Source organism: Trichosurus vulpecula, chromosome 1 (assembly GCF_011100635.1).
Source record: "Trichosurus vulpecula isolate mTriVul1 chromosome 1, mTriVul1.pri, whole genome shotgun sequence".
NCBI lineage: Eukaryota > Metazoa > Chordata > Mammalia > Diprotodontia > Phalangeridae > Trichosurus > Trichosurus vulpecula.
In genome coordinates, this window is record NC_050573.1 from 567,067,414 (window position 1) to 567,086,362 (window position 18,949).

At 41.6% G+C, this 18,949-nt stretch overlaps 1 protein-coding gene across 1 annotated transcript in view; it reads left to right on the forward strand.

The window, feature by feature from the left end:
• Nucleotides 1-3,014: 3,014 nt before the first annotated feature.
• PTCH1 (patched 1) overlaps nt 3,015-18,949 on the forward strand; it is a 76,650-nt gene continuing 60,715 nt past the window's right edge. Inside the window, exons 1-2 of the mRNA XM_036742272.1 lie at nt 3,015-3,242; nt 5,177-5,369. Coding sequence (XP_036598167.1) covers nt 3,030-3,242; nt 5,177-5,369 — 406 coding nt within the window. The 5' untranslated portion in view covers nt 3,015-3,029. The remainder of the gene's footprint in view (nt 3,243-5,176; nt 5,370-18,949) is intronic.

Genomic DNA, 18,949 nt, shown 5'->3' on the forward strand with positions numbered 1-18,949 from the left:
GTAGTCAAGCCTCGTTGGTATTGGGTAACGTAAAGGGGGAAGAGACCTCCTTTAGGAATGTACTATGGCTTGTCTGGCATGCCTTTCGGCACCGGCAGCGGCGCATAACTGGGGTGGGAGGGGCAGGAGTTTAAAACGGTGCATTCCCCTTTTTCCTCCGACTTCTTAAGCACACAAACGCCTTTGAGCGGGGAGGGAAAAGGAAGGAGGAAGGAAGAGAGTAATGAAAATCCCGACGGACCAGACCCGGCTCGGGGAATCACAAAGCCGGGCAGGCAGCGAGAGCACTCTCCCTTTCCGCTTCTGCCTTGTCACTTGTCTGTCCAGCGGCGTGAGTTCCCTCCACCCCCCTCCGCCGCCTCCTCACGCTTGGACACGCACGCACGCACGCACCCCCGAGCTGTGGTGCTCGTAGATCTGCAGCGGCTCGGGAGGACTGCGGCTGAGCTCCGGGCTCGGTGGTCACGTGGCCTCGCCAAGACTCCACCTCCCCGCTCCCTCGCCCCCCTCCCCCGCTTCATCCCCGCCCCTCCTACTTTCCCTCCATCTGGGTTTCTTTCTTTTCTCTCCTTTCCTTTCTTTCTTCTTTTTTTTTTCAATGAACACACACCGAGTGCACCTTAAAGCAACACTCCCCTATTTCACTGCCTCAATCAACACAACATCCCGCTAGTTTCCTCGCAATGCAGTCAAGTTAAAAAAAAAAAAAAAAGCTAGTGCCCTGCTCTCCACTGCGGGGAGAAATTTCATAACTTGCAAAGCTAAGGGGGAAAACAAAAACAAACACCAAAAATCCCACCCACGTTCTTTAAAAAAAAAAGAAAAAAGCCACCTAGCCAGCCTAGTTTCTGAGACATTTTGTAAGGCAAGCCCCTACCGCTGGCAAATTAACAATGTACGCTTCCAAAGGGGCTATTTATCCCAATGGGAAAGTAAAGCCTAGGATATCTTCGTGACCTTAGCTAAAGCGCCGGGATGGGTTCTTACAGTCAGTGCACAATTTGTTTCGAATGAATTCAACATCAAAGCCTTTATTCCTCCCTACGTCACGCTATTACTAAATATATAAAGGATGCGTACCGCTTTTAAAAAATAAGTTCGCAACTGACTTTAATATGTACATGTGCTTTTAAAGGGGGGTCAAAAAGAAGCAAACTAAGAGGCAGTAACTTTTTTCTCTTTTGAAGAAAACAAGACAATTCAATTTTGCCAAAATTGCAAATGGCTCTCTTTTTAAACTGTGATAATTTCGATTCAAATAAAAACAGCCCGCCCCCGCCCCCCATATACGATTGCTGAGGGTGTCTGTATGCTACAGTATAAATAATTCCTTCCTTGAATACAGTAGGTGTTTAGGGGGAGGGGATTGGGGTAGGCAGGGGATTTGGAGGTTGGTTCTTTTTTAATGTTCTTGTGTTGTATTATTTAACTTTCCGTTTTGTTTATCTTTAATGTATGGCGTTTTTCTCTTGCGAGAGACTGTCTTCCTTTTAGTTAGAAAAGAAAGGGGGGGGGGGGGAATTGGCACACACTACCTCGGTATCCACCACCCTGTCATTATTGGTTCAAGCCTGGGAATTCAAGTCGGACCTCCCAGTATTTGCTACAGCTTGAGGCCAAGGTGCCTCTGAATAGATTTTCTTTTTAAAGAGTTTCTGAAATTGTTTAAGCGCTTTAAAAAATATTACTTTTTTGTACCTCGCGAGGTGTGTGTGTGTGCGTGTGTGTATGTGTGTGTGCGTGCAAAAAAAGCGTCTCATAAAAAGAAGACACTCTTTTGAAAAGAAAAGGAAGGGGGGGGGCATTCCTTAATGGAAGTATTGCATGCAAGAAGGTTGGAGCTCTTTAAGGCTCCCCTTGAAGCTGGGGATGCACACACTAGGGTTGCCTGCCTGGGTGGTCTCTCTACTTTGGTGAGCTGTTGCTAAGCAGCTAATAATAGTCATGTTTGCTGAGTAATTTCTGCCCTCCTCGAGCCAATCACATCGCAGCAATCCTAGCCATCTGACAGCCCCAGGGGCGGGAGCTCCAGCCTTTTTCTCTCTCGCTGGCTCTCTCCCCCTCCACCCCCTCCCCTCCTCCTCCTCTTTCTCCAAATGGAGAGAGTTCTTTTTTTTCTTCTTCCATCTCATCTATTGAATCAAGGAGCTGCTGCTGCTTGCTGCACACACACAGACTGGAGTCCCAAAGTCCCGGGAGTCAGAGATCAGCGCCGCACTGAAACAGAATGGTCCAGCGAGTCCGCGAGGAGCAGAAGCCAGAGCCAGAGTGGAAGGAGCAATCCCAGCAGCAGCCTCCGCCTCCAGCAGCAGCAGCAGCAGCAGCAGCAAGAGCAGGAGCAGCGACTCCCCAGCAGCACTGAGAAGAGCGAAGGAAGCTCGGATTCTGCCGTGCCTTTTTGCTTTCTTCCCGGAGAACCAAGTCGAGAAAAGGAGCTGAGGAAGAAGGTCCCGGCGGTGGGATCTCTGGGGGTTTCCGCACATTTGCCCAAGTAAAAGGGTCTGGCAAAGGGGGCAGACAAGGAGCGAGCGAAGCGGCGGTGGGGATTGTTTGGTGGTGGTGAAGGAGACACCGGGGGGAGGGGGGGCAAGCAGGAAAGAGAGAGGCTCGCCCCCCGTGCGCGCACGCACACACACACACACACACACACACACACGGAGCCCTCTCACCCTCTTCGCGAACTGGATGTGGGAAGCGGCCGCAGCAGAGACCTCCGGATCACCACGAAATGTTGCAATGGAAGGCACAGGTCCTGCCTCTTCTCCAACAGCAGCAGCGGCAGCAGCAGCAGCAGCCCCCGCGGTATGAGGAGGTCTGTCAGCAGCAGCAGCGGCAGCGACCACAGCAGAAGCCGGAGCCACCCTCGGAAAGAAGCGTTCTGCGGAGCCCACTCCCCGGCATCGCCGGCCAGCTCCAGCAGCGCGCCGCGGTGGTGGTGGTGGGGGGGGAACCGAGACAAGCCAGCCCGCCCGATGCGGGAGACGCAGGGGCAGCTCAGTCACCGCGGCGGCGGCGGCGGCGGCGGCAACATGGCCTCAGCTGTTAACATTGCGGAGCCTGAGAGCGGCGGCGGCGGCGGCGGCGGAGGAGGCTGCAGCAGAGACCCCGGTCTGCCTGGGGGGAACGGCAGCAGGAGGCGGAGAAGGACCGGGGGGAGCCGACGTGCCGGGGCACCAGACCTGGAGTATCTGCAGCGGCCGAGCTACTGCGATGCGGCTTTCGCGTTGGAGCAGATTGCTAAGGTGCATTTCTGTCTTTCTTTTCCCTCCTTCTGGACCTCCCCTCGCATCCCTTTCCACCTCCTTTTTCTCTTTGGAAACACCCATCGGCATACACACACTCACCTCCTTTGGATAAAGAGATAGACTAGGGGAACTGAAAAACCCAAACACACCCACCAGCTTTGGAAGGAAAGGGATGTCTAACTTCTGCAGGGGGTGGAAGTGTGTGTGTGTGTGTGTGTGTGTGTGTGTGTGTGTGTAACGTGCTCTCCCTCCCTAGTGTACACTTTCTGGGTCATTCCAATTATTCTCCTGTTAAACCAATCCAGAATAAGATTGAAGGTTTCTACTGGCTTCTCTCCCTCTATCTTTTCTCTAGGTTGGCTTTTCTCTCTCTCCTCTAATGCTGCCACATTTCTTAACATATTTTGGGGGTGGGGGTGGAGGGAGGCGGGGAGAGGAAGGAGGAGGGGGTAGAAATAAAGGTGGTTTCCTTTTTTGGCAGCCCGTTTTGCTTTTGTTAAGCTTTGAGTAAGCGTGAAATCTCAAATCCCTTAAAAATCGCCTTTGAGGAGAGGATATTTTCCCCTTCTCTTCTTTTTGACTGGTTTACCGTGACCCCCAACTCGTAGGAAAAGTGAAAGTTGTAAACAAATTGCCACCTTAAATCTGCGGTGCAGGGCTGACTGAGTCGCCGGGTTCATTGTGTTCGTTACTCTTACTGAAATGTGTGGAATCCAGGAATTCCGTGTAAACATAAAGTAGCGGAGAGAACCCCGGTTACTGATTCTGAAGAAGAAATACCTGAGATAATAAACAACGCCCAGATATTTCCTTTTCCCTAAACGTTATTTTCCTTTCCGAGAGCAGATTTTTAAAAATGCTTCAGCAAGGGAAAGGGGAGGGAAAAAAATCCATGTGGCTGCCCTCTTCTGTTCACAAATATTGTCGTAACTTACAGATGGCTGCTCTGCTTCTTAATTCAGATCACACAGCGTCTCCTAACTCTATGGAAATGAATCACGATTAAGCTATGATCTTGCAGCATTGCCCGCCACGTGGATCTTGCGTTTTACTACAAAGTTGGTGTTGAAGGCTGTGGGAGCTGGGCCGAGGAAATGGCAACAAATCAAATTGTTATCAAATAGCATCCTTCCCCCCCCCCCCCCCCATCCATTTAACTCCAGCATCCTAGAGATAGAGCAAGACCTGGGGGGGAAGGGGGAACCAGGTGTTTATTCTTGTGGTCCTTGTTCTAGCCGGTTGCAATTCTTGTATATTAATTTTCCCTGCCGCCGCCGCCCCCCCCCCATTGTAAATATTCTAGTATGAATGATTTCTTTCCTCCGGACCAACGATCGCTTACACACACACACACACACACACACACACACACACACACACTCACACACACACTCACAGTCACTCACTCATTCACTGCCTCCTTCGCTCCCCCCAGACATCCCCGGACTCCTAGTAGAGTCCCAGAAGGAGGTGCTTAGAGGGACGCTCACTCACAGTCTTGATACAGATTTCACTCAGAAGCCAGGCTTTGATTTATGAATAACTCTCTCATCCCACTCCCACACCCCCACCCCTCTGTCCAAACTCTCACCTTATTCCTTACCACGCTTTCGGGAGGAAACGTCCAACACTAGCTAGTATCCTTGTGGTTGGGTTAACCATTTCATTCACCTCTTACACCGTGGAAATAATTTGCTTATGCATTCGAAATACAGGTTATCCTCCTCTTTCCCACTCTCCAAACAAGACCTCGTCACTTCCCACAAATCCACCCTGGCTCTCCCAAGTCCTACCAAAACGTTGAGTGTGTTTGTGTGTCTTGGGGGGTGAAGGAGAGGCGCACCCCCAAAGCATAAACATCGTTGTACACAGTGCATATGTGTATGTGGTGATTTCGAAGCACTCATTCCTGATATTTCCTTGCATTCCAGGGGAAGGCTACCGGCAGGAAAGCGCCGCTGTGGCTGAGAGCGAAGTTTCAGAGACTATTATTTAAACTGGGTTGTTACATTCAAAAAAACTGCGGCAAGTTTTTGGTTGTGGGCCTCCTTATATTTGGGGCTTTCGCTGTAGGATTAAAGGCAGCTAATCTTGAAACCAACGTGGAAGAGCTTTGGGTAGAAGGTAAGAGAGCCAGCACGTTCTATTGCTTCCTTTTATTTTCATTCAATTGATAAAGATATTTACGAGACTATACCTAAAGGCTTTTTTTGCAGGGGGAATTGTTTATTGTTTAGCAGTTTGGCCGGATGCCAGATAAAACCTACAAAGAGTTTGCTGTAATCTATTCTGGTCCGCAGTGTTTTGCTAGGTGGTGTGGGAGATTGTGTGGAGAGCAAAGGGTGGGGGTGAAGAGGGGGAGAGGAGGCTTGCAGCTCCTTGGGATAAACCATTTTTAGGGGGGAAGTATCTTGGGAATGATTTAGGTGTTGAGTCTTCTCTTTCAAATCGGGACAGACTTTAATGAAAAAAGCTCTTTTTTCTTTTATGCTACATTCATCTCCATAGATCTTCCTTTTCCTTTCCTCTTCCAAAAAAGACATAAGAGTGGGGGAAGGAAGACCACCCCTCCGCCATTTTGGAAGTGTGTGTGTCCCCAGCGGCGGAGGCTGCCGCTGCCGCTGGAGCTGCTGGAGGAGGGAGAACGTGATGAGCGCAGGCCTGCAGAGGCTGCGTGTGTGGTCCTGGTTTTGGACAGCTTTCAACTCTGGGGGAAAAAAACATTTGTCTCAAGGTTAAAAAAGAGAGAGAGAGGGAAAAAAGTAAAGCACAGAGCTGGAACGCATGTTTGCAAAGTAGATTAATGTTTCCTCACGGGTGGGGGCTTATTTAATGGAATTATATTGGAGAAAGTTGCGTTTTGTAGGGAGAAAGGAAGCAAATGTGTTTTAAGGAAGCATGTTTAGAGGATGAGCCACCCAAGCTCTCGGAGGAGTTCTACCAGTCTTATAGCCACATTCCACAATTTGGGAGTTTCCCTGTGAGGCTTCTTTTTAAGCCAGCTGTAAATCCTCAATAGACACATTGATGGAGACTGAAACATTTTACGTTCTTTTATTGATACTGTTGAGGTAACACATGGTTGCTTTTGCCTTGCTGCGAACACTTTCTGTTATTTGAAAGCTTTGTAATTAATAGTTACTTTTGGCCAGGTCTTCAACTAACAAAGGGAAATTTAGGCAATTTGCCATATTTTTCAGGCATACACATATATACACAAAGCCTTTCTTCATAAATACCTCAGTAAGTGAGGCAAAGCTGGATTTACAGAAATGATCTGGATACTTGTTTCAGTTATCCTTTTCAAAATGCCAGTGTGGACTTGACTTGAGAGATTTTTGCTGCCAGTTTGTCTTTTTAAAGGGCTATTTTTGCTTTGACCTAGAATGATGGTGTGTGTGTGGTATGTGTGTGGCAAAGTGAAATACTCCAGACAATTAAGTAGACAATTATGAGGTAATGTAGATGATTTAAAAAAAAACAATTTTACATCAAATCTCCCAATTACCAATAAAAAATTATTTGGATCAAAGCCAGCAAAAATTATCCAGATATCATTTCATTTGTGCATTTAGTTTAGGCATTTAGTCAAAAGTCTCTGAGAATGCTAAAGTATGTTGATAAGAGGATTTATAGACAGGGAGGGACTTGAGAGACCATGTAGTCTGATTCTTTAATGATAGTTGAAGAAACCATAAAGGTTAGATCAAATATCCAAAGTCACACAATGAGTCAGGATCAAATCAGTGCCAATATTGAATGCATGATATACTAGGCACTGTAAAAGATTAGAATTAGAGATACGGGCCATACCCTCAATCTAGTTGAAAAACAAATTAGTATACATGAAATAATTAGAAAATAATCAAGTGCTAAAACATATGGTATTGAATAATAATAATTGCTTATATTTCTAGAGAGGTTCACAAAAAGTACTTACATGAACTATAATATCTCATTTGACCCTCAGTGCTGTTAGGGGCAGCTAGGTGGCGCAGGCAGCAGAGCACCAGCCCTGGAGTCAGGAGGACCTGAATTCAAATGCAGCCTCAGACACTTGATACACTTAATAGCTGTGTGACCTTGGGCAAGTCACTTAACCCCAATGGCCCTGCCCTTCCCCCCCCCCTTAAAAAATGGCATGTGTATTAAAAAAACAAGATCAGTGCTATTACCATCCCCATTCTACAGATAAGGAAATTGAGTTTCCTTACTTGAGAATGCAAGCTTCTTTCTAATAGGGCTTATTTTGTTCTTTACTTTTGTTTGCACAGCGTCTGACACATTAAAGGCTTTTAATAAATATTGATTGATTGAGGCTAAGTAAGCTGATTCAAAAAATTTAAACATTTACTTATTACCATAGTGCGCTGCATTATGTTAGAAGCTAGAAGATACAAAATTTAGGTAAGATGTGGCCCTTCCTATCATGGAGACTATAATAAAGTGGTTCCTGAATTTTTTTGTTCCTTGAACCCCTTTCAACCAAGAAAAATGTGTTTTGAACCCTATGGTAATTTAATTTACTACTCTTTCTTCAATTATTTAAGGCACTGTTAAAGAATTTCAGTGCCACTGGTTTAGTAGAACGATGTAATAGTTTAGGAAGGCTTGATGAAAAAGGGGGGACTTGTGCTGGAACTTAAAGGATGGACTATATTCCCACAGGTAGAGAGACAGAGTGCTTTGTAGGCATGGGAAATAGCATGAGCAAAAGCAGAGAAGCAGGAAGCAATGTTGCCTGTGTGGAAAATGGTGTGGATGACAGTGTAAGTTCTTACTGAAGTACATGCTGAATGTTGGAAGGTAGAGAAAAATCAGCTTGCATAGGTATGGTAGGGATAAGATTATGAGAGGCTTAAAAAAGTGAAAGAAGAGTTTGAATTTGTACTTAAGTATTAGGCAGTTATTATAGATTCATAATCAGAGGAGAGGTGGTCAGAAATGTATTGAGTTATAGTTATCACCTAATATATGCAGCAGTATTATTTTAGTAGACACCCAACATAATTATGCCATCTGTAATATCATAGAGGCATACAGGTTTAGTAGATAGAAAGCTGGCTTTGGAGCCTAGAAGATTTGGGTTCAAATTTGGCTTCACAATGAGCTCTGTGACTTTGGTCAAGTTATTAACCATTCAGTGCTCTGAGCAACTCTCTAAGATTGTAAGTTTTCTTATACTATAAATATAAGAGAAGGATTTGACCTGTAGCAATAGGAGTTTCTTCCTCTGGGAGTTCATTATGTCAATGAAATCACAGATCCAGCCAAGTTCTAGTTCACTGTGTTACAGAATTATAGATGTAGAGCAAGAAGAAGCCATCTAGTCCAACTCTTTCATTTTCCTGATGAAGGAATGAGGCCCATAGAGGTTAAGTGACTTAACCAAGGTTATACAGATAATAAATAAAATAGTCCTTAGTTGAACCTAATTCTTCTGCTTCTAAATCCAGTTCTGTTGGGTATCTCCAATAGGATGGCCTACTGGCACTTCATTATGAGTCTTGACTGACTTCATTATATTGCTACACTAAATTTGAACTTCCTTCTAACCTTACTAGTTCTGTTGATGGAATTACCATTCATCTACTATGTCATGCTCAAAACCTTTGACTCTTTGACTATCTTTGACTCTTCCCTCTCCCTCACGTCTCATATCCAAACAGTCTCATCATTTCAACCTCCAAAACATCTTTTGAATGTGAATTTTCCTTTCTCTTCCCAGCTGCAGCTACCACTATAATATAGGCCTTCAATATTCCATATCTGAAGGAACTGTTGCATTATCAATCTTTCATCTTGCCTCTACTTTCCATTTAAGAATCTTCAGTGACTCTCCATCACCTTCTTAAGTTGAATTCACTCTCCTTTCTGTGATATTCAAGGCTTCCCATAACCTGACAACACTCTTACCTTTCCATTATTATTTCAAATTATTCCACTGGATAATAACCAAATTTCAGCCACCCTGGACAACTCCCTGCCTCCTATGCCCTGCACTCAAACCTCTGCGTTCATAGTCAAGCTATTCTGTTTGCCTAGGATGCCTTCCTTCCTTTTTTTGTCTATTGGATTCCTACTCTTTCTTTAAAGGCCAGCTCAAATGTCATCCTTAACTGGTGTCTTCCTGGTTGGTAAAGGCCTTCCCCCACAGACCTCATACATCGTTTTGTTCTGTCAGACTCTAATACACTTATTGTATAATATCATGAATTGTGTGTCTTTATTCTCCTCCTTTATTGGAAGCTCCTGGGAGGTAGAGGCATGTCTTATCTAAACTTTGTATCTTCTCCAGGGTCCATGTCTTCTTCACCCAGGAGGTGTTTAATAAATGTCAGCCAGTCAATAATTATTTATTAAACACTTACTAATTGCCTGGTACTGTGCTAAGCACTTGTAATACAAAAAGAAGAAAAAGACAATCTCTGCCCTTAAGCAGTCTGATGGAGGGAGGAAAACAAGCAAATAAATATGTACAAACAATCTATATATAAGAGAAATAGAAAATAATTGAAAGAAGTAAAGCGCTAGAATGAGGTTGGAAAGACATCTTCCGGAAGTTGGGACTTAAAGGAACCCAGGAAAGGCAGTAGGCAGAGATGAAGAGTGAGATCATTCCAGGCATAAGGGAAGAGACAGAGAAAATGCCTGGAGCAGAGAAATGGAGTATTGTATTTATGGAACAGTCAGAAAGCCAGTGTCACTGGATTGAAGAATACATGTCCAAGACTAAGGTGTAAGAATACTAGTAGGAGGGGGCTAAATTATTTATGAAGGACTTTGAAGACCAACAAAGCATTTTGTATTTGATCCCAGAGACTAGGGAGCCACTAGAGTTTATTGAGTAGGAAGAATAACATGATCGGACCTGTTTTTTAGGAAAACCACTTTGATGTCTGAACGGAGGTTGGATTGAGTAGGGAGAGACTCTCAACAGGAAGACTTCATCAGGCTATTTCAGTAGTACAAGTGTGAACCTGAACTAGGGTGGTGGCAATCAGAGAAGAAAAGGGGGCGTGTTTGGGAGATGCTGCAAAGGTGAAATTGGTGGGCCTCAGCAACAGATTGAATATGGAGAGAAGGGATGAGAAATAGCAAAGAGTCAAGGATGACATCGAGGTTGTGAACCTTGAGAGACTGGGAAGATGATGATATCCTAGATAGAGGAGTTGGGGGAGGGAGGGTTTTTAAGGGGAAAGATAATGATTTTAGTTTTGGATCTTGGGTTTATTATTTCTACTAGACAGTTTGAGATGCTTGAAAAGCAGGTGGAGATGCAAGTCTGGAGATCAGGGGAGAGAGTGTACGGCTAAATATTTTTTTTTTGTTTTTGTGATGTGAAAATGCATATGCTTATGAAATATATTTGGGAGAAGCAGAAGTAAGAAAGGGTTAGACAAGAATTTTCTCTAGGCCCAAGACCAGCTCCCAAATAAGAGTTTGGTTGGAGTACAAACCATTTTCTTACCATTTAGTACTGATATAAATAACTTTTCATCCCTTTTCTTAAAAATTTTTATAATAAATTTCAGAGCTAAGAAGGATCTAGAGGTCACCATAGCCAACGCTGTCATTTTTGCAGTTGAGGAAACTGAAGAGGCAATTTGCCCAAAGCCACACAGATAATAAGTGGCAGAGCCAGAGTACAGTGTTCTTTCTACCACATCATGCTGCCTCTCAAGTGCTTCCTTGGAAAGGAGTGCTCCTCTTAGATGTTTCATTTAAAAGAACTGTGCTTCCTAGCTTTGTCTTTATCTTCTCTTCATTAATTCCTGTTGTTTCTTATCAGTACTTTGCTGATAACAGTTGTCTACAATGTTATTACACGTTCATACTGCAGTAGTCACTAGCTAATGGCTCAAGGTGTCCTAGATCATTAATGAAAACTTTTTTAGCAGAGAGTATAGCATCTAGGAATATCCCCTCCATACGCTTCCCTCAGCTCACCTTGATGCTTGCTAACAAGAACTTTCTCACTACATGTTGCTGTAACAGGCACAAAAATGGTTTACTTAAGTCATTAATGGCCTCTCCAGTGCCTTGACCTCTTTGTTTTGACTTTTATGAGTTCATAGAATCATAGCTTTAGAACCAGAAGGGATCTTAGAGATCATCTCATTCAATCCCCTCATTTTGTGGATAAGGAAACCAAATCTCAGAGAAATTAAGTGACTTATCCAAGATTACAAAGTTAGCAAGGTTGAGACTTCAACATCATTTCTTCAAACTCCAATTCCAGAACTTTCCCCCATGCCATGTTATTGTTCATTTAGAAGAAGCAGTGATTTAATAAGTACGTGGAAGCCCAACTAAATGGATTTCAGAATATTTCACGACTGATTCATTCACAATATATTCCTGACTATACAGAAAAAGATCTAGTTTCCTGGTATAGTGAGTTTATTCCTGTAAGAAATTAGTATAAACATTTAGATCCAGAAATAAGAATTTCCTGTTTTCCTAATTAAAATGAAAAGGCAGGGTCCAAGGTTAAATTTACATGGAAAATGCCCCCGTTTTTTTTCCAGGACTGTCAGTGAAGAAGTTTGGTTAAATTGGATGTGTTCTCAGAGATTGTTGCTGGTCATGAACATGGGTACTATGCAGATCATCTGTATGAAAGTGGTTGCATTTTTCAGTGGTTAAACAACAGCAGAATATAGAGTAAAAGACTGGGGTGGGGAGAGAGATGTTATGATACAGTTTGCAGAATACTGTTTTACCTGTGCTTAAGATGACAAAAAAAATGATAATAAAATACTTTATTTGTATGTTATGCATGCTTTGATCTGGTGTGCATACCAATTTTATCCTTGTGTCTTCCAGATTAAATTTTTTTTAAAAATACAGGTGGTAAACTAAAGGGATCCAATTGCTAGATTGGGTATTTTATTCCACCTTTAAGATTTGTTTTCTATATTGGGAAGACTTCGTTTTGTAAAGACAATTTGAATATGTGAACTACAATCTGCACACCAACATGGGCAAGATAAAAAGATCACTGAAGATAAATTTTTATGACATCTTGCTAAAACATTTAGTAATTATTGCCTATTAAACTCTCAATATATATACTAGAGTCTGTTGTGCGCAAGTGAATTCTAAACACAGTATCCAATTCATATCCCAAAGGAATGCCTGTGACATCCTGACAAGTGTTCATCCTGCCTCTACTTGAAGATTTCCAGTGGGGGAGGGGAACCCAGCAACTACTGAGACAGCACATTCTCCTCTTAGATAGCTGTAATTGTTAAGAAGTTTTCCGGTATTATAAAGCTTAAATTTACTCCCTTCCAACTCCTACACGCTGTCCTTGGTTCTTCCCTCTGGGCCCAGATAAGTCTAATCTAATCCTTCTGTTTAACCACTCAAATAACTGAAGACAGTTGTCATGTCCTCCTTGAGTCTTCTCCAGACTAAACATTCCAGAAATCTTCAGCCAATCCTCAGATGACCAGAACTCAGGGCCCTTGACCATCCTGGATGGTCTGTCTGCTTTCCAGTTTATCAAGCTCCTTCTTAAACTGTGGCACTCAGAACTGAACGCAATATTCCAGATGTTGTCAAACCAAGGCAGAGTGCAGAGAGACTGTCACCACCTCTTTGTTCCTAGAGTCTTTACCTCGAGCCCAAAATCATGTTAGCTTTTTTTGGCTGCTATATCACATGGCTGATTCATTGAGCTTGCTGTCCACTAAAACCTCTAGTTTGGGGTTGTTTTTTTTCCAGGCAAAGTGCTCTCTAATCATACTTCTCCCACCCTGTATTGGTGAAGTTGATTTTTTGAATCCAAGTCTAAGACTTTTCATTTGCACAGTTAACTTACATCATTATGCACAGTGTAAAAATATACTGAAGCATTATAATTTGATAGAGGCATGCTTTCTAGGAATTACAAATTCAAAGTAACTCAAATTTTGAGAATTAAATTTAAGGAAGTTTGATAGCTTTCAAGATAATATGGCTGGATATAGTATATACTATAAACTGTTACAGTTAACAGATATGCCAGTTTTACGGGGGGGAAGTGTAGTGAACAAGGATTTGAGGTGGCACGAAACAAGGAGGGAACAGATAAAGTTTTCTAGCAAAAAAGATTTCCAAGAGCTCTTCATTTTTATCTTTTTTCTTTGCTTGCCCCATAGACCTTTATTTGCACCAAGTTATTTGGCCTTTTGTACACTTACTGGTACCAGAATGTCTTTGTCCTAAATCTTATTCTTTTGGGAAGAAGAAAGTGTTTTATTTTTAATCCACCTTAATTTTGCTTTTGGTATCTCTTTTGCCTTTTGAAGTTTTTTTTTCTTTCTGTCACACTGCCCTTAATCACTAACTCCCATTCCATCAGAGGAAAACCTCTAAAAGGCTTTCCAATCAGGGTATTTAGTGACTGTTTAGTATTTAGATTCTCACCATTTTGTATAGTACTTTTCTCATTCACCTCCAAGATAGCAGCTGGAAATGAATTTATACCAGGTCTTCTGACTCCAGGTCATCTGATTCCAAGTCCAGTGTTCTTTTTTTAAAAAAAACTAGTATGTATTGCCTCTATTGAAAAACAAGTCAGCAAATCTAAGTAGGTAAAGTGTTGTGCTGTCTGAGTTGCAAAGTTTAGAAAAAATAGCCCTGGCCTCATGGAACCTCAGAGTCCAGAAGAGGGATACAAGTAACTATCATACAGAATGATACTGAATGTATAAGGCTAAGAAATGTGAAAACAGTCCCTACTGACTGAGGCATCAAGGAAGCATCCTAGAGGAAGAAAGGTTTGAGTGGGATTTTAAAGGAGTAGGAAGATCAACAGGTGGAGGGAAAGAGGAAAAGGTACTCTAGGGCTAGGGGGAAAATAATTGAACAGAGGTATGGAGACAGGGGAGGCATAGTGAATTGAACAATTTTCCTGGACTATTGAAGGGAGTAAATTGAAAAACGGCTGTGAAGTTAGTGTATCAACAGACTGTGGGGGGAACGAAACTTTGAAAGATGGACAGAGGGAGCCATTTAAAGGTTCTGATCAGAAGAATGACAAAATAGAAGTAAGAAGTAATGACTTCCATTTCTGAGGAAGAATAGTATGACAGTTCTTTTTACCTGTGCTTTTTTTTTATCCTTTGGGGACTTGGCCTATGATGTCATCTATGTTGGGAAACTCCTAGTGAGAAAATTCCTTTTATCTATGTAGATCTGCAGCTGCTTTGTAATTTATGGTATTAAGATGTTGCCTGAGGGGCAAAGAGTTTAAATGACCTGCCCAGTGTAACAAGGAATCCAGACCTTCCTGACCTCAAGGCCAGTACTCTAAACTCTATTCCTGGCCTGCAGCCAAAATTTCTTTTACTAGTTTGCTATATTGTGTTATTATACTATGCTTATTCTTAGTATCTACCCAAATAGTTCTTCTGGTTAAGGGGATGTAGTATAACTGGAAGCAAGAATCACAGTCCATCCCCTTTGGGTAAGATCACATGAATAGAAGAGTAACTTACATGGAGGGAACATGACAGTGAAAAGAAACCTAGATGTGGAGTCATCCTACCTGGGTCCGAATTATGGCTCCTCTCCTCAGGACCTATTACCAGCCAAATCATTGAACTTCTCTGGGCTTGAGTTTGAGCATCTAGAAATTGAGGTAGTTGGATTGGATGTCCTCAGAAGTTTTCTTCTAACTCTTAAGTCTAGGAGCTTATGTAATCATTATTCAAGCTGGAGCTTCATTATCATGTGGATGATATTTGCGTTAATGGAACAGCTTTCTTGTTCAAGTGAAACCTGGCATTATTCTGTTAGAAATGCATGCAGTTTTTTTTGTTTTAATTCGACATCTTTTGGCTCTAGATCAGAGCCGAGGAGGGGAGGTTGCCAGAGTGTGTGTGGCCTAACCAGATTAATGTAATTGGGAAACATTTAACAAAATAAATAAAATGCAATAAAATATAGATAACATTACATTTTAAAACTGAGTTAATATATGACCTGCAGGGATCCTTCCATATGGATTAGTGGCCCACATTCTATTTGAATTGGACCGCATTGCTCATGGGTTTTGAGCAGAGAAGCACCTAACAGGCTATTTGATCTAAGCTCACCATTTGAATGCTGAGGAAACCGAGACCCAGAAAAGCTAAGTAACTTATGGGAGATCACACAGGTGTAGTAAATGGCAGAACCAACCAGGACTCAAGTTCAAAGGGGGCACCTCAAGGTAGAGGTCCTCTCTTGGAAGATGTAACAGCCTCTGTTTTCTCTCATAGCTGAAGCTGGAGAGCCATAGGTAATATGGAAACTCTAGCAAGAACATCAGCTACCTTTCTTGCTTTGTAAGATCCATAGATCCAGTAACATTTTTTGAAATAGTCTATTGTCTTTCTTTTTTTTTTTTGTAGCACTATATTTTGCTTGCTGAAATTATACTTCTGTTTTCCTTCTTTTAAAAGCTTTTACAGGTCAGTGATAGTCTCAGGCTAGGACAGATGTTTGCATTTTGAAACCTTCCTCTCTAAGGGCACCCTTACAAAAGAAGAAATTAATGAATAAGTGGACATCTGAGCCAAAATACATTGTCAGATAAGGCAGTATGGAGTCAGCTCTAAATCTCTTTTACTACCTTCTGGGGTAGCGTTATTCTGTCTTTTCATGTCGACTCTTTGTGACCCCATTTGGGGTTTTCTTGGCAGAGATACTGGAGTGGTTTGCCATTTCCTTCTCCAGCTTATTTTACAGATGAGGAAACTGAGGCAAACAAGGTTAAGTGACTTGCCCAGGGTCACACGCTAGTGTCTGAGGCTACATTTGAACTCAGGTCTTCCTGACTCCAGACCCAGCTTTCTATCCACTACACCACCTAACTGCCCCAAAGTAGTAAAATTCATCTATTCTGTGAATGCAATGTATAAGAAAATCTTTCAATGTGTCTTAGACTGTCAGTATTGTTGCATTTCATAAGCATCCATTTGAAATGTAACCACTTCCCAGTGCCTGTCCTCCCCTCAGTTAAAAAAAGAGATAAAGTAATTATTTATTTGCATTTATTAGATTAAAATAGTACCTTTTCAGTAATACTTCAGTCTCATTGAAAATATTGTTGGGGTTAGAGTAGTTGAAAGGAATCCCCTCCAACTCTCCCCCCCCCTTTAAATGCAAGTCAGTCTCATGTCAGTTCCAAAGAGTGTAGCTGACACTTTGAGCTGTAGTATTTTCACGTTGCCATTCTCAAGAATTCCCTTCAACAAGTTTAAAAGCTAGTACATGCAACTGGTTGTTTCAGTTATACATCACTCTGCTTGGAGGCTCCAAAATATGACAGCTTCCAGATGTATGAATCGACTGATCCGTTTGTTTAGATTATACTCCACAGCTGATGCCTAGATTAATGCTGGCTGGAGAAAGCTATGGGAGATTTGTTTCTACAATGCTATGTTTATATTTCATTTGGATTTCTCCTTCAAAGCTGACCTCCCTGTGACCTCCTGGAGAGCTGTCCACTAGGGTACTAGTTGTAACTTGTCTGCTATTGTTTTATCTAAGGGGGTTGTTAACAATTCAGCAGCCAAGGAGTTGCTTATATGTATGGCTTCTATTTATTCCATGACAGCTATTTGCCACAATTTTGTCTTATTCCATAACAGTTCTAAAGCCTTCAGATTCTTCTAGGTATTCTAGGTATCGCTTATACCTGGAGTTACAAAAGTACATCTATGAAATGATGCCAAAGAAAATTTTAACATTTGCTTACATTTTTAGTAATTTTTGTATTCATTAGAATGACACAGATTTGAATAATTTAATAAAGCATTTTGGTTATCTTTATCTGCTATATTTTACACTTTTCAAAGCCCCAAGTCCTACCTACTTGTCTTTTCTGTATTTATATCAAAGTTCAGTGACATTATATGTTCAAAGGGTAGGTTCTCTAAGAAGATGATCTATACATACATAGATACACATACAACACATATGTGCACACATGTGTGTATATGTGCACATAGGCATTTGTACATAAATATGTTTTGAAAATGCAAAGGTAACCAATTAGTTAATACATTTCAAAATAGTTATCAGGTCTTTTGTGTTATTCTTCTTGGATTTTACGGAATTGTTTCTTTCCCTCTTCCTCTTAGTCTTAAATAATACTGTTCTGTTTCCCATTCCATGAATTTCTGTGTTGCTTAATGGCAAATTGGAAATGGTAGCAAATGTATTTAATTGTAAACTGACAGGAGGATATTAGAAAGTTTTTTGTTCTCTCAGTAACATTGGGAGAATTTAGATGTAGGACTTCCATTTGCATCCATGAGGGTCATGTCATTGGAAGAAGAGGTTCAAAAGACCATACTCTTTGACAGGATCTTATCAGTAGAACATGTGTTGCCCTTACCAAAGATTCTGGTCATTGTTTAATGGATTTTTGAGGTAACTGTAAAATCAATTGATAAGCTCTTTCAGCCTAATTTAAACCACCCAAAAGAATGAGAAGTGTTGGGCCCCCTCTGTTCATTGTGGTGTATGAAATATGGAACAGTTCAATCATATTGTATTTCTTAGATGGTAACAAATATAAACCAGGGTATTTAGAAAAAGGAATCCCTACTACAGTTCCTACATGGAAAGAACTCTGATTGAAGCCAATGAGAGCCAGTGAGAGCCAATGCCTGGGTGAGGGTTGCAGCATAGAGATTTCCTTATCCAAGTTTTGGCTTCTTCCTACATAGCCATATATAGCTCATCTGCATGTCAAGTCTTTGTTGGCTTCTTAGAGAGCTCAGTGAAGGAACTACATAGCCTAGCTAAGGAGTAGAAAGTGAAAAGAATTTAGCCATTCAGGACCATTAACAATGGGAAAGTTCCCTAACTAAACAGATGTCATTAGAGCCCTCAAAACTGAAACACTTTTACTTACTTTTTGTTATAGTACTGTTTTAGTGGTTATTTTATGTTTTTACAATTCAAATTGTCACCCTACCCTTCCCCTATCCATTCTAGGTTTTTTGTACTCAAGGAATTTTAGACCTGGAAGAGAGTCTCACCCGAACTTTTCCTTTTACACATTTTGAAAGAAGCTCACAAGGGCGAATTGGTGTGCACAAGTTTTCCAGAAAGAATCAATATTTCATAAAAATGGAATTTATCTTTTGAAAACAATAATTATTGGAGAAGTTTTTGGAATGGTGAAGGGAACAAGAGGGAGAAAAATGTTTGCCTCGTCTAATTATGGTTTTCCTATGTTGGATTCAAAATGTACTTAGAAAACAAAAAACCTTTGTATTACGTTGGTGGTGGTCAATCAGGTATCTAGTAACTAATAGACACATCAGTGAATGACAAGTTTGTCATTAGAACCATTTAAAATAATGTGGAAATCTTATTTCTAATCACAAAACACAAATATATACTTGACCCAATAGTGCATTGCATGTCAATGACCCTGTTTACTCAAACATATTTAAGGGTGCTGAATATAATTCTGGCTTATGTAAGGAAAGCTGGTGAGAATTTCCCCCTACCACAGTATAACATTTATATGCTTATTAAGGTAAGTTAAAATAAACAATAGTTTTTTTTCCTTATTTAGCAACCAGGGTTTTCAGTTATTGATTAAACATGCACAAAAGTAAGTAAAAACGAGCCTTATTAAGTCAATGCGTATGATTTTTTTTCCCCTTAAATCATTGCTTAAGGGCTTCTGGCCCCTAGCTTAGGAATCC